At 47.3% G+C, this 15,452-nt stretch overlaps 5 protein-coding genes across 5 annotated transcripts; 1 reads left to right on the top strand and 4 right to left on the bottom strand.

Moving 5' to 3' along the window:
• Positions 1–343: 343 nt before the first annotated feature.
• Positions 344–2,241, bottom strand: N7483_004363 (sugar porter family MFS transporter; the record flags this gene model as incomplete). Its single annotated transcript, XM_057087800.1, has 5 exons — positions 344–740; positions 796–1,627; positions 1,689–2,029; positions 2,080–2,097; positions 2,168–2,241. 5 exons carry the CDS (start codon positions 2,239–2,241, stop codon positions 344–346), a joined length of 1,662 nt encoding a protein of 553 aa, XP_056947629.1.
• A 3,693-nt stretch (positions 2,242–5,934) lies between these two features.
• N7483_004362 (uncharacterized protein) lies at positions 5,935–8,107 on the bottom strand (the record flags this gene model as incomplete). Its single annotated transcript, XM_057087799.1, has 14 exons — positions 5,935–6,050; positions 6,117–6,193; positions 6,244–6,313; positions 6,370–6,446; positions 6,505–6,652; positions 6,714–6,921; positions 6,987–7,085; positions 7,139–7,269; positions 7,328–7,458; positions 7,515–7,583; positions 7,641–7,709; positions 7,769–7,858; positions 7,924–7,978; positions 8,047–8,107. The coding sequence occupies 14 exons, from the start codon at positions 8,105–8,107 to the stop codon at positions 5,935–5,937; spliced, it is 1,401 nt and encodes a 466-aa protein (XP_056947628.1).
• Positions 8,108–8,877: 770 nt separating this feature from the next.
• N7483_004361 (DUF846 domain-containing protein) lies at positions 8,878–9,655 on the bottom strand (the record flags this gene model as incomplete). Its single annotated transcript, XM_057087798.1, has 4 exons — positions 8,878–9,026; positions 9,098–9,384; positions 9,447–9,492; positions 9,571–9,655. The coding sequence occupies 4 exons, from the start codon at positions 9,653–9,655 to the stop codon at positions 8,878–8,880; spliced, it is 567 nt and encodes a 188-aa protein (XP_056947627.1).
• A 752-nt stretch (positions 9,656–10,407) lies between these two features.
• N7483_004360 (HpcH/HpaI aldolase/citrate lyase family protein) lies at positions 10,408–11,525 on the top strand (the record flags this gene model as incomplete). The annotated part of the gene is made up of 3 exons (XM_057087797.1): positions 10,408–10,447; positions 10,546–10,766; positions 10,860–11,525. 3 exons carry the CDS (start codon positions 10,408–10,410, stop codon positions 11,523–11,525), a joined length of 927 nt encoding a protein of 308 aa, XP_056947626.1.
• A 762-nt stretch (positions 11,526–12,287) lies between these two features.
• N7483_004359 (CCCH zinc finger and SMR domain protein) lies at positions 12,288–14,638 on the bottom strand (the record flags this gene model as incomplete). Its single annotated transcript, XM_057087796.1, has 3 exons — positions 12,288–12,852; positions 12,919–13,647; positions 13,710–14,638. 3 exons carry the CDS (start codon positions 14,636–14,638, stop codon positions 12,288–12,290), a joined length of 2,223 nt encoding a protein of 740 aa, XP_056947625.1.
• Positions 14,639–15,452: the final 814 nt, after the last annotated feature.

The following is a 15,452-nucleotide window of genomic DNA, read 5'->3' as shown; positions in this document are numbered from 1 at the left end:
ATCGTGTATATAAGCGATCTCAATGACAAGCGAAGATACAGTCCTCACAGCCTATCATCATGATCATCTTCTGCGAAGAAGGGTGCTATGCACATGGGTATCAAACAAGCAAAGTAAAAGAAACATCCACCAAATAGTGATATCTGAGCTCTATCTTCAAGATGAGATCGATATCACTTTCACCAAATCATAGCGGTTCCGTGCCAGCAGATTAGGAACATGCGCCCAAAGAACATCATTCGTAAATCCATTCGGTAACGCGAAGAATCACCATAGACGTAGATAAAAATTTTGTTTTTGTTTCTGTTGTGAGAGAAAAGAAGAGAGAAATAGCTTTTCGCGTTTAACTGCTGTTTGTGGAGACGTTATCCTGGTTCTCCACATGAGCACCCTTACCACCTTCCACATCGCCGCTCGCAGCGAAACTCTTGCCATGTTTCTCAGAAACGTGGCTAGCGCGGCGGAGATGCTCCTCGGTATCTTGGTAGTTGATCAACAGCTCGCCGTTCTTGCCGTAGCGGTGAGGCTGATTACGGGCGACGGAGACGACGTTGAAGACAGTGGTTGTATTCTGAAAGATGGTGTCCATCTCTTCGAGAGATCGGTAGGCGGTCTCGGGGTAGAAGAAGTAGACGACTGGGAAGATGAAGGCGTTGATCACTGCGAAGATAATGTAGGTTCGGTACTTGATGTTCTCGAATGCAACAGGAGTGACCATAACGACCATGAAGTTGAAGATCCTGTTATAATATTCAGTAGAAATTCAAAAGACATTTGTCTTAGGTTATAACTTACCAGTTTGCAGAAGTCGAGAGAGCGTTAGCGGGAGCACGAATACGCAGAGGGACAATCTCCGCCGGGTATAGCCAGGTCATACCCAACCATCCAAAGGCGAAGAAGGTGTTGAAAACAAAGAGGAATACAGCAGCAGCAATACCGGGCTTACTCTGTCCTTCAAAGCTGGTGCAGATGGCGAGGACTGCCATGGAGATGGACATACCAGCGGCACCAACCAACATCAGAGTACGACGGCCAACCTTCTCAATAATGAAGATAGGAACCAAAGATGCGATGAAGTACTCGGTACCGTTGCAAGCTGCCATAATTCGTGACGTGAGACCGTCCATTCCAAGGGAGTTCTCGTAGATGGTAGCTGCATAGTAGGTAATCAAGTTAATACCGGAGATCTGCTGAAACATCTGGTTGACATAGGCGAGAACAACACGGTGGAGATGGCGATTTTCATCCATGGTGCAAAGATCACGGAAGCTGACAGACTCAGATTCCATCACGGCATCCTTAATAGCGGCGAACTCAGAGTGTACATATGGATCGCTTTCGTCCATATCCAGGATAGCCGATAAGACCTCCATTGCCTCTTCTTCACGGCCTTTCATAATCAGCCAGCGAGGAGATTCGGGAAGGGGTAGTACGCAGGTCAGAATGACAAGGGTGAAGACGTTCTGGAAAGCAATTGGGAAGCGCCATGCGACAGAACTAGGGTCAAGGAAGGAGAATCCGAGATCAATCCAGTAACTGATCATGATTCCACCGGCAATCAAAGCACCTTCCAGCATGACAAGTGGACCACGATGGTGAGACTTGCTACATTCCGATTGCCAAGTAGCTATAGGAAATGGTTAGTTATCATGAGCAGATAGAAGTAACTATCACTATGAATTACTTACGAACGGTAGAAGTATTCATTCCGTTGCCAATACCAGTCACGATACGGCCGACAATCAGATGTGGGAGTGAATATGCGCAGGACTGTAGCGTTGCGCCAATGACCATGATAATCGAGCCGGTGAAGATAGTCTTACGACGCCCGAGGTAGTTACCAATCCAGATACAGGCAACAGCACCAACAAAACATCCCAGATTGTAAGAGGCAGTTGTGATGCCTTGTACGGTAGAACGATTGCTTCTTTGAGCCGCAGAGAGGCCGACCTCACCAGCTGCGGTGGTGTCGATTTGGGGAAATTGAACGACGAACGAGTTCAAGGTCAATAGACCTCCCATAACACCTCTGTAATCAGTTAGAATGCCGTCTACCCTTCCATCAATGCTTTAACATACTGATCATATCCGAAAAGTCTATACAGAAATATGCAGTTAGCAACCAGGACATTATATGATATCATTCACAATGCAGGCCTATACATACAAGAAGTCCAAACCAGCAATTATACTGATCATAATATTCAGGGACATGCCCCGCAATCCAAAATAAGGCTTCATGATGAGCGGAATGAAGCTATTTCGTACAATTGGCGTCGAATAGAGACAAGCTGTATACAAACAATGTGCCAGTCAAGTCCTCGACCAATCCAAATCAAGCAAAGTCGACAGTCAACGTCCAAACCTGTGAACGGAAAAAGATGAAGAGGAATGAAGTGGCTGAAGAAGAGGGGGGGGAAAGTCCTAACAAGATTCCGGGGAAGCAGCTGGGGTTTATGAACCCGGCCTCAAAACGGCCACGGCGCCATGAAACAGGGATCCACCCTTCTGGGCATCTGGAAAATCGTCCGAGTGTACTTGGGAATCGGGGCATTGGAAACGACCGGACCACCAAAAGGAGAGATTGACAGCAAGGTCGCATTCACGATGCGCTATAGATTCGCCGGATTGAGCAAGTCGGGGGGGGGGAGGTCTCCACCTTCATAGAGTGCATTTCCATACACACAGACCCAGGGTCCACCAGAAGTCCACCACATCAAATCATCGGCCTTCTCTTTTTGCTCTTTTTCGGCACGGGTTCCACCGGGTCAATGGACTCTTAAGAGTCTTAACCCGTGAGACTTGAGGCGCATCTCGGTAACTGTCCGGTATGACTTACGGCCCGTACGATGAAGTTACCGTACAAATTGCTGCTTGCGGGAGATACCGAAATGTATGACCATTATGATCCATATCGATGACGCAGGATTTCTTTTCTTTTCTTTTTTCTTGTTTTATTATTTTCCCTCGTGGTTCGCGTGGTTTTGTCTCACTTTTGGAGAATTGAGTGGAAACAGGGCCCTCATTTTTTTGTGGTCCCATCAGTCCCCCCGGATTCCCCACGACTCACGACATACTAAGTACTGTGCATAGTACTAGAGACTACCAAGAAGAGGAAAATACCATGCGACATCACACAATACCGCTAAAATGTTTTTCATTCATTGTTCCTTTCGGGTTCTCCTGCAGCACTAAGTTACGTTGAACAGGGATTAACACGGGAAATCTTGACAAACCAGCGAGTCGGCTTTACAGGAGGCCGTGCGGGCGCCCGAGGCTCTCCAGTCCGAATAGGCATTTTTCCCGGGTTTATACGGGGTACTCCATAGTGAGTGAACTCGGTGAACTCGGGAATCATTTGGGGGTTTCTCATTTGCTAATAGAAAAGCACTGCATCTGAATCTAGCCGACCACGCCTCAGTATCCCGTGGATTTGAACCAAGGCAGGACCTACCCCTCTTGGTGCGATAGTCTATCCTTTACCCGAAGAGGATTACCAGGACCTTCCAGAGTTGAACAGGTACGGGGGTACACTTGGGGATAGTGGGAAACTTAGAATTTATGGTGAAGATCGCCATTACCATTACGGAAGCGATTAAATGACATCATGGTCAGGAACATGAGAATGCCAGTGCTATGCATCAATTGATCTACGAAGTACTGAGATATGATGTTTTTTTCTACTCCGATCATTCATTCTAACGTCTTAATGTTGCAGAGTATCGATGGCTGATGAATCCTTAGAATAAAATTGTCAGTCAACTTCCAAGGTTCCCCGGCACATACCCCAGTATTCGGCCCCGGTTCTACTCCTGAGTACGGGGATTCGGGGTTGAGCCGAATCTTGGAGTTCGCCGGCTATCGGACCCGTTAACATTTGAACGGAGTACTCCGTTCACCACTTCATGCAGTGAAAAAAAAAAAAGACCGATTATGCATCATGTCGGATTCGGATTTGAGCATACTGCAAATCCCGGTGAATTAAAAATGTCCTTTCATATTGACCAGCATAGAATCCATGTTTTTTTCTAGAATGCCGTGCCGCGCTAATGATTTCCCAATTGGGGGAACCCGTTTCGCGATCTTTGTCGGTGTGGTCTGATCAGGAGTGTCAAGAACCTTGGAATTGATACATCGAATCCTTTGATCATACGGCTAAGTTGTTCCAAGTCCACGGGTTCTTTCTGGGGCACCACCTGGGCATGTACGAAGGACATTTGTGCATGTAGGCCTAATGCCCCCTGGCGTCGGTAGATGTACTCGGGCGTAAACTTAATGCTCGGACCATATACCATGAGCACTTTGAGAATTCTGAGGTTACATGTTCGTGTAAGCAAAATGCATGGGATTGAATTTTCTGTGTTCTCGAAGCCGTAGCCTATACCTAGATTGTGGCTGAGAAGTTACACAACACATACTAGGTATGACCAGCAAAAGGTAGGATGCCTAATTCAATTTCACCATAGACCAGGCTATTATTGCCATATTCAACTTGATAGCCTACACATGTGCAGTGACTGCTCATTATCCACAAGTCTCAATGCACCTTAGGCGTGCTTGTGCTTGTACGTGGAGAACCATACGAGACTCCAAACTCCGCATTCGGCGATATCTGGATTATCTGGATCCACCACAAATTACCAAAACCACGTATTACCCATTCTCCATACATGTCCATTAGTAAATTTCATAAAATCAATCGCTCAAATTTACGTCTATCACTGCCTTATTCATATTCTCTGAATACGAAACACATTAGAATGGGATATTTAGAATCGTACATTCCTCTTCTCGCGTGGGATGAGATCATGCTATGGGTACTAGTACTAGTATTATCAAGGACCTGATACCCAGGCAATGGTACCCGGGTTAAGCCATATGAACGTACTACATTGTGGCGGACAATCCAAAGGGAGGATTTCCGGTTTTGTGAACTTAATCTGATATCCCGTCCAGCTGGGCTGAGTTGATCGGCGTGGCCGACAAGGATGGGCCTTGGAGCCCGAGATTAGGGACACCGGAACTTTGTCGTCGCATTGTGGACGATTGACTGATTTCCCAAATTTCTTTGTGGCTCAGGATCGTGGTGTCATCATCATCTCTTAGAGGTACGCCAGGATGCAACCTCATCTCTTATTTTGGCGCTTGGACTATCGTGATATACCAGTGATTGGACTTGAGGAGAGATAAGGGTAGTTCAAGTTGAATTGGATTGACGAGGCTACGGATGGGGCTTCAGCACCATCTGGGCAGTAGTAAGTACTAGTAATGAATCCGGGTCTACATTTCTACAATGAATACATGTGATCAACTTGAATAGAGTATTGAATTTGATAAAAGCCAACGAAACTTCATTTTCTGGGGGGTTTTAGTTATTTTTTTGTGTTGGTCACTTTGCTTCTTTTCACTGTCCACTTGAATACCTCCTGATGAGCCTTTCGAATGCAATCCCATAGGTCCTCCATTGTCAGCTTTACACGCAGAAGCAAATCTCATCAAGACAGCCGAATGCCAATCCACTGGTAGGAATAAAAAGCATCATCCCGGGTCTCATAGTCGCATGTCAACATAAATCAACCTCGCAACATATCAAAACCAAAACCAAATAGATGCTGTCTCCCCTGGTGCAGATCAAAGCATTGTAATTCTCAACAAGATCTCTCTCCCGCCGAAGCAATCATGGCTCATTGATACCGATTTTCTTTTTGAAGTTGCATGTCTACCATGCCTGGGAGTCGTTATCCTGCTTGGAAGATTGCCACTGGTCATCATCACCCTGAGGATTCCAGCTCTGTTCATCTCCGCCGGTTTGATCCTGAGTGCCCCAGGCATCGTTGGCGGAAGAGTTATGGCCGTGGTCGCCATACTCACCAAAACCTTCTCCCTCAGGCTCGGGCTGAGGGCAGCGACGAACAGTGTGGCCCACTGATTTTGTTAGAAGAATTGGTTGGATGGGGGATATGAATGGGTTGACTTACTCTCGCCGCAGCGGTTGCACTTCACCTTCGACCAGTTCTTGGGCTCGGGGCAGTCACGAGAAACGTGGCCAGCTATGGAAAACAGAATGTTATTCATGATATCTTCACGTGGATTCCTTTGGAAATGTCAATACTTACTCTGGTCGCAGTTACGGCAGGTCATAGTGGATTCATCGCGTGGCTGATCACAGTCACGAGCGATGTGGTCCTCAGAACTATATCCGTTAGTCCAATGATTTCCGATCATGTCACTAGTTTGACTTACCCGCAGTTACGGCAGGTGCGAGGGCCACGAGCGTCCCCAGAATTGGGACAATCCTTGGCAAAGTGACCCGCTGCAATATGATTAGCTCATTTTCACATATTCCGAATGGTTCAACAGTCATCTTACTTTCATTGCAACGACGGCACTCAACACCCTCAGCAGATCGAGGCTCAGGGCACTCCTTGGACATGTGCTCCTCAGATCTGTGTAAAAAGTCAGCAGTGAATACATTTTCCAAATTTGATTCGAAAGAGATCATACCCGCAGTTACGGCAGCCATTCTTGCTGCGACGGGGCTTGGGGCAATCACGAACACGGTGGCCGATCTCCTGGCAGTTGACGCACAAGATCTCAACCTTCTCAACGTCGACATGCTCAGACTTGCAGGCACGGGATCCATGGCCCATTTCTATCGTGGGATCAGTCATAATATTCAAACATAATATTCACCCGCTTCATAGGAAACACACCTCCACAGTTGTGGCACTTGATAACCTGACGATCATAGGGCAAGCCAGCATTTGCCAAGCGCTCAAGATTCTCCTCGGGAGTAGTGGGCCAGCGAGATCGAAGGTGACGTCTCTGAGGAGTTGCATTGTAGTAAAAGCCAACAACAAACTCCCGATCAAGTACACCCTGGAGGTCGATGAGGCTCATCACATCCACTGGGTCTTTCTCCTAAATCCAGACCGGTCATTAGAATATTCATCTTTTGAAAGGGTCGGTTTCCAGCGCTGGCCTACCAGAGCAATGAGGTAGATGTTGAAGTTCTCCTCGCGCATCTTCTTCTCAATGTCAACGTAAGTAGCCAAAGGCTTAGACTTGGAGTACACCTGAAAGGCCTGTATTGACTCGTCAGCATGAGATCTCCACCAGCATCATTCTTCTGTCTCACATCGCGGAACTCCTGAAGGTCTCGCTCATCATTAGCGGCCTTCAGCATTGCCCAGGCCTCCTCGGGAGTCTTATCGGCAATATCGCCCAAGTCAAACTTGCGGTTCGCGGTGCAATCCTTGGCCAGGTGACCTGTATAGTAAGCACGTTAGTCAGGCTATTTGAAGTCTTGCAAAAGGTGTCTACTAACCTTCGCTCTTGCAGTTGCGGCAGAAGTCAGGAGGCCTCTCGGGGCACAGAGCGGCAGGGTGGCCCTCCTGCTCGCAAATACGGCAGGTTCCCTTGAATTCGCGTGGCTTGGGGCAATCAGCCTTCGAGTGTCTGTTGTTTTTTTAGTATGAAGAACTCAAATTGGACATCATCAGAAGATAGTATACCCTTCTTCACCACAGTTGAAGCAGGCACCGGTCATCTTTCGAGGCTCGGGACAATCGGCCTTGCTGTGACTATAAGAAGGACAATTGTCAGTGCATTCTCTAGTACACGCCAGTCAATGAACTTACCCTTCCTGGCCACAGTTGAAGCAGGCACCGGTCATCTTTCGAGGCTCAGGGCAATCGGCCTTGCTGTGACTATAACAAAAAGACATGTCAGTGCATTCTCTACCTAGCATCAGCCAATGTGAATTTACCCTTCCTGGCCACAGTTGAAGCAAGCACGAGAGGACTGCTCGTTAGATTCATTGGGACAGTTGCGCGCAAAGTGGTCAGTGGCACCACACCTTTCAAGGACTTGGTCAGTAACTGAAATGGACTCCATAATATCTTCCATCGCGGGGCAGCTTACTTGCGGCAAGTGTTGGCATCAGAACCCTCAGGGTTCAGATTTTCATCATTGGTGCCTGATGAGAATTAGTCATGTTCTTTGAAAGATGTTTTGGGAGATATGAAGGCCCATTGTTCAACATACCCCAAGGACTACCAGCATCCACGTCTTCGTCGGTTCGCCAGGGCGATCCCTCCGATGCCATTGGCCAAGGCTCAGACATCGTGAGGAGTTGGTTTTAGGTACTAGGATCCACGTGATTAGTTAAAACCTAAGCCGATGATATTGAGAATGTGTATCGTGGTTGTGAACATGTTGTGCTTGGTCCGTGAATTGGACGAAGCAAACAGACATGAGCGGAAAGGAGAGACATGAGCGGAAAGAGACATGAGCGGAAACGTTTCGTCTCAGGTTGCAACAGAATCAGTCAACACAAACGAGAGGGTGTAGCCATTTCGAAACGCCTCGATTTTGACTTGCTGGGAACTGACGAGCAACTGATGAGCTTTGTACTTACAAGCTTGAGGACTAAGTCCAGGTTTTGAAAAGGTTCGAAAAGAATGAAAGGGAAAGGGAGGGTGGTGAAGGGAGAGGGGGAAGAGATATGAAGGTGGGAAGAGGCGGGGGAAGAGAAAGGCGAAATGAGAGAAGGTCTTGATTTAAAAAAAGTCACCACGAGATTGGAAGTAAGACTGCCTACGCGTTTAACACATACAAAAAACTGACACAAAATCGTAAAGTGACTTTAATCTTTCGTTCACAAATCGGCCTACGCATCGATGCTGGCCTACGCACCGATGCTGGCTCTGGCGATGCTTCAAAGATAATCGATTTGTTTGAGCATAAGGCTATTGTTAGAACTTTATTGGAACACTTTAACCATACAATGAAGAGAAATGAATAATGCAAGGAGTCATTACTGCTCATTTAGAAGCAGCCAGGGAATTTACAGATCAAGTATCTGCAGTCAACTCATTAGCGGAAGAACCTGCCCAGCAGGCCTCCAGCCAAGTTGGTCACAATACCACCTCCCAGTGCACTGTTGGCAAATGTCGAGGCTTGACTGAACTTATCGCACCGGGAGAAAGCCACAGTGTTTGTGATAGTCAGAATGAGAGCAATAACTGAGATCATGGGTTAGTATAAGAATCCAACAGAGATAGCCCTTGTGGGTCATTGTGCAGGATCCACTTACCAACTAAGCTAAGCCAAATGACACCACCTAATGACACGATGGCCACAATAGCAAGTCCAATCCACAGAGCTGGAGTCACATATAGACTCAGCCAGAAGAATCGCCTGTCGGTTGCCGTAATTGTACGGACGTTGGGGTCGGACGACTCGAAGACCCAATGCGAGTCACCGGAGGCTGTGTTGACTTCATTCCACCATCTGAGACCTACAAGACGACGCCCAGCAATATTCTTGAGGTAATAGAAGTCGGCAGATAGAAGGAGGAGGGTCAGGATGAAGACGAGAATGCTAGAAGCGGTATAGTTAGCTCGGGATCACTATACAGACAATGGGGGTAGATATCGCCATACAAGTTATCGATAAAAAGGACTCCAAAGAGGTACATCAACAAAGCGCCTATCGAATGAATAGTTAGCCGGATACTTCATTTAACTGAGTCTTCCATTGGTGATCATAACGAGGGCTGGTACGAACCGATCCGGATGCCTAAGAAGACAAGTAGCGTGATCGGGTGGGCGCTCAGGCGCCAGTTCAAATCTCCTTGGCCTCCCTGATCCATGATGGGCAACCAACAGCCAATGTTCTTGCAGCTTCGAAGCTATGTTTTGTCAAGAAATGGCTGCCACAGTAGTTGCAGTGCAAGCTAGACAATCAGATCCCTGATGTGTTCACAACACAGCAGGAGTCAGGCGGTGTATATAGGCAGAATAATGATGCGCTTAATTATGATTGGTGCTTCTATACTGTTGGATCCACTCATGTTCAGAACTACATATGCATCCATCAGATAGAACAGAACAACTCCACGGCCACTGCATATGACCGGAGTAGCGAAATGGTCAGGTACATATGTAGGGTAACAGTTTATATGAGTAGACATCACCTATTCCACCTCAAGTGCTCATTGACCATACCATAATTTGAGAATTTTAAATACCAAAGCTTGGCCAAAAGGTCTTTAGGTAGGCATCTGGGCAGGATTATGATGATTCTGATGTAATATTCGGTAAATTTAGAATTTAGGGTAATTACATATTGTAGTATAAGCACTACTAGAAGAAATTCGAAGGATCTCCGCAATATCTTCCAAAGCATGTACATTCTTGTGTTGAAACTCGACTCCACGAGTCGAATAGAGCTCAGTGATCTCGGAGTGGGTCTCAGCATATAGGCTATTCCGAGAACTACCCGAAATCGGCTGGGACAGGACCTCCGAGAACAAGATGCTTTTACCACCACCACGCCTTCATTAAGATCCCAATATTTCAACAGCAGAAGCACTGAGGTTCTAGGACCTTTCAATCGCTCACAATGGCTGCCCGCAACACTCTTCGCCGTTCTCTCCTCTATGGTAAGCTCTGAAATCTCCCACCATCTTCCCCGCATTTTCAAACCCGTCAAAGCTTCCAATCATCCCAAAGACTAGTAACCAGCTAACCCAATTCCTAGTCCCCGGCTCCTCGCAGCGCTTTCTCGACAAGTCCCGCTCCTTAGCGGCAGACTGTCTGACCTATGACCTCGAAGACAGCGTGACTCCGCATATGAAAGCTGAAGCTCGCACCCTCGTGCGGAGAGCAATCGACCTACCAACCCCGAGCACCATCCGCGAACGTGCCGTGCGTATTAACTCCGTAGACAGTGGACTCGCCCTGGGTGATCTGACTGAAGTAGTAAGTGACATCTGAATATCAACCTCTCGAATATCAAATTAACTCTCCCACAGCTTCAATCCCCCCAACCTGACCACAATCGTCATTCCCAAGGTCAACTCTGCCTCAGACCTCACCTTTGTCACGGATGTGATAACCCACACATTGGCTCAACAACCCCAAACCTCAACCCCTCGCCCTCCAATCTCTCTTCTCGCCCTCATCGAATCCGCCAAATCCCTCACAAACCTCTCCGGCATAACAGCCTCCACACCTTTACTTCAAGGCCTAATCTTCGCAGCGGAGGACTTCGCCCTAGATCTGAGTCTTACACGAACCCCTTCCTTAACCGAATTCCTCTTCGCCCGCTCCGCAATCGCAACAGCTGCCCGGGCCGCAGATCTCCCATCTACAATTGATCTTGTTTGCACATCCTACAAATCCGATAAAGCGGATGGGAGTCCACCTGCGGCACTGGAAGAGGAGTGTCGGGATGGAAGACGGTTGGGATTTAACGGGAAACAGTGTATTCATCCTACTCAGGTGAAGACTGCGAATGCGATTTTTGGACCGGATGCTGAGGAGACGAAGTGGGCTGTTAGGTGCGTGATTGCGGATGAGAAGGCAGCTGCGCAGGGCAGAGGTGCTTGGACGCTCGATGGCAAGATGATTGATGTGCCGGTTGCGGAGAAGGCGAGGGCTATTGTTAGGAAGGCGGAGGCTTGTGGGTTTGATGTTGAGGGATTGAGGAAGGAGTGGCAGCATCAGGAGCCAGAGTAAATTCTGTATTATCTTGTATGAGTCTCCCAGGTGCCCCTCCAAGGGATTTTGAGGTCTATATAGTGTTGAAATTGTATAGAAAATTGAATACATCCTACTTCAAGTTTTGACCAAGATCCAATCCAGTCCAAGTCCAAGAGCTGCTTTACTACTACGAGTATGTTCATGTTTTACATAGTGATGTGATGGTGGACCAGAGTCTGAGTGAACTTATGTTAAGAAGTGCCTGAGCCACAGACATCTGGAAGCATTCAAATGTTTAGTGAACTAGTGACTCCGATAGACTGCCTGGAAATATTGACCTGTCAATTGCCAGTGCCTGAGAAAGGTCAAGCTGAGAGTGGAAGTCTGAGTCTTATGGCTACTAAGTTAGTGTGGTGCCTCCAGATGTCAATTTGTGGGAAGATCCATGTCTCTCTAAGTGTTTGCTACACCTCGTATTCAAAGGACAGTACTAGGGATGCCTCTTTTCAACATTCAAATGGTTTTTAACCTTTTACTTTTCTTTGAACTGACCAATGTACACTTCAAATTTTGCTCTTCCTTTTCATATGATGTTTATACTTTTATCTATTTGATTCGATTTCTGATTGGGTCTAAGTCTATTGGTTCATATACTGGATACTACTAGTACTAAGTTACCCGGGTCTAAAGAGTAGAATGGTGGTTCATTGAGAAAAAAACGCTGGCTTAAGGACATTTTGATTCTGATGCAAAGGGTATCGTATCGCATCCAAAGTTGAACTTGAAGTCACACTAAAGTCATTGATTGGTCGTTTCTAAATCCTCACGTTTAAGAAGTTGAATCTTCCCCACAACAAGGTTGGGCTGTCCAGCTCCCGCCCTCATTGCTTCTTCCTCTTCCGCAAAGGTCCTAGCCAGTGACTTGTCATAACTCGTTGGGTCAATACCAAGAATGCCTCCAACGTAGCCACCTCGCTCACCTGGCACACTAAACTCGCGGAATAGGTACCGCCACTCGTTGAGCCACGCCTTCACAGCCTTGCCGATCTTATCTTTGCCGTTCTTGGAGTGGTGGCCGGTACCTGTGATCGCATAGACTACCCGTAGACCCTCGCGTGCGTGTTTCAGGAGAATCTTTTCCAAGTATTCGATGGCTTCTTCTGGGTGGAGGCCGTGCAGATCTACGTAGAGTTCTTCTGAGGATTCATCCAGGCCAGCCTGGAGAAGGTGTTGATTGCGCTCTTCGTATAGCTGGCGCGCGGCTTCCCGATGACAACGTCGCATTGCATCATTCTCAGCTTGGCCTCGTAAAGACAGAGCCTTGGCAGCTCGTGCATCATTTCGGTTCCATGCTTGGGCAGCACTAATCGATTATTAGTCAGGAAATGACATCCAAGGTATGTATGTGCATCACTCGTATGAAACTTACCTCTGCAAAAATTTATTTCGTACGGTTCCATGGCGAATTGCTTCGGTACGGTATTTGATATATTGTTGATTTGCGCGTGCTCCTGTCTCAAGCCAAGGAATATTCTGCGGGGCTTGAATTGATTGAGCCGCTGCGCTGTTCTCACGGCTCTTGAGATCCTTGCTGTTCTTTGATGATTTGGGCTTTCCTGGCGGCGTGGGCGATGGAGACATACGAACCACATCTGCCAATGATGATGGAATATTCTCCTTGCTATCACGGCCGTGAGCGCCTCGCTTCCCATGATGCTTCTTTCCGGCATTCTTTGCGCTGACAGCGGCAAGGGTTGGGAATGCATCAGGATCATCAACGGACAGAGCAGCAGGGTTCAATTCTCGATTCTGATGCCGACTGCTTGGGCGCGAATTCGGACGTCCCAAATGGGTCATGCTGCCATTCCGTCTCCCCATGCCTGGATGAAGACCTGGAGGAAGATGCTTACTCCCTTGCATACCCGAGAGATTGGTAGGGTATCGCGCGCCATATTGATTTGCCCACTGATCCTCAATGGAGATCGCTGGTTGCAGAGGAGGGAACGCATCGGATCCACTGTCAACTTGGAAAGGTGAGCCAGCCGGGGGCGAAGTTGGCCGACTACTCCCTGATACACTCAGGTTGGAAACAAGGGAAGACGGGTCGTGCGAAAACGGACATCCGTCTCCAGCAAGGCAATTGCCCATAACCCAGTATCTAAGGGCGCCAGGTTAGTTTTTCAATATTTCACAAATAGACAACTGATAGATGAGACATACTTGCACAAGTGGCTTGTTAAATCATGACTGAAATGACAGTCGGCACGAAGGCACTGTCCGGTAGACAGCCAGTACTTGCAGACCACAGGGCTTCGGCTCGGTCCCGAAGGTGTGATGGGTCGACTTTGTTCCATTACCATTGACTTGCCGACTAGAATTCGGCCATCGTCGCTCTGTTTGGCAAAGATATCGGTATCTGTATCTTGCGAAAGTGCTGCAATAGTGGCACCGAGATCGTAACTATTCGCTTCCAGCGCGGCTTCAATTTCATCATTTGACCGCTTGTCGCCCAAAACTGTGCGCAGAATATCATGCGGGCTCATATCCGGTACAAATTCCGCTGCGGTTGCGCTCAAGGCTCCCGGGACGCTCAGGCCCCCTGTGGATGAGGTAGTACTATTCGCATCATCGGCCACCAGCCAGTCGATGTTATTGTCGTTACCGAAATCTCCATAGAAATCCGAGATCTGACTTTGATCAGAAAATTCATAGGCGTTAAGATTTGGAGAATGAGGGATCGGCTGGGCCAGCGCAAGTCGTGGGGAGGGGCGCGGGGAGGTAAACGGGGATACGGTTGAGGAGAGCGGAGGTCGGGAGAATGCCCCGCGCGAGCTCTGCACCCACGAGGTACTCCCTGGGCTGGTTCCCAGATTTGAAGGTGATAAGGGAGTGGAAGATCGTACCATCTGCCATGGCGCTGGAGATGATCTGCGAATCACGGTATGACGAGGAGGAGGGGGTGACGAGTCGGGTAACGTTCGATTGCGATGTCGCCATAGAATGTCCAGCACCGCATTCTCCAATGAGGGACCGGTCAGCGATGAGTTGGCGCGTAGGTAATCCTCGACTTTTTCGACTTGTTCCTCTTCATCTAGTGCTTGATCCTGTAGGATCTCTAGCGATTTCTCGAGAAGTTCTTCGGAGACCATGATGAAAATAGCCGATGGTTAAGGGAGAGGTGTCAGCTCGAGTGAAGGCGGGGAAGATAGAAAGAAAAGCAAAACCAGGCCCCGTAGGGTCGGTAATGAATTTTCGAGAAGTTTGCGATGAGTATATTCTTTGATCTTGGATAACTGAAGGGATTCGTCAGAAAACCCGATCCATGTTCTTTGGTGGGTTCCAAGGTTGATGGTGTCGGCAACAAAGGGGGTTGAAGAAGGACAACAAAGGAGGAAACAGGGGGAGGAAGACTTTATGGGAAAAAGTAGATGTGATCACATCGCATTAGCCCCATAAAATCAAGATAGCAAAAATAAACGAAGAATGAAAAGAGGGATAAATTTGGTTGGTGAAGTAAAAGAAAGATAAAGAAAAAAAAAACACCGAGATCAACAAATTTTGGGTTTAGACATGGACAGTATAAGGTACTTTGCTGGTAGTACTAAGTAACTAAGTACGGGTGTACACTATGTACACTATGTTGTACTTTATCCCCCACATTATGATGCTAGGGAAAGAGTGTTAAGATGGATATTATCAACAGAATAATAATACTCAGAATATACTATTTTTTCTTTTCTTTTCAAGTACTTGAATCTCGTAATAAACAGTCATCCTATACTTATACTCTAAGTAGTATCTTTGATAAACTATCATGCAAGTGTATGTACGATGCTTTTCGTCCGATCTACTCAATCTACTCAATCCACCACCTAATAATAGTAGACAATATAGAATAACACTAAAATCAACGTCCACAAAAATTCTAATCCCCATATATATGTACTAACATCTTAAATTTGT

This window comes from Penicillium malachiteum (assembly GCF_028827825.1).
Source record: "Penicillium malachiteum strain IBT 17515 chromosome Unknown utg000002l:1.0-8849297.0:1.0-8852440.0, whole genome shotgun sequence".
Taxonomy (NCBI): domain Eukaryota; kingdom Fungi; phylum Ascomycota; class Eurotiomycetes; order Eurotiales; family Aspergillaceae; genus Penicillium; species Penicillium malachiteum.
The sequence above is the reverse complement of the archived record's forward strand: the minus strand, read 5'-3'. Positions and strand labels throughout refer to the sequence as shown.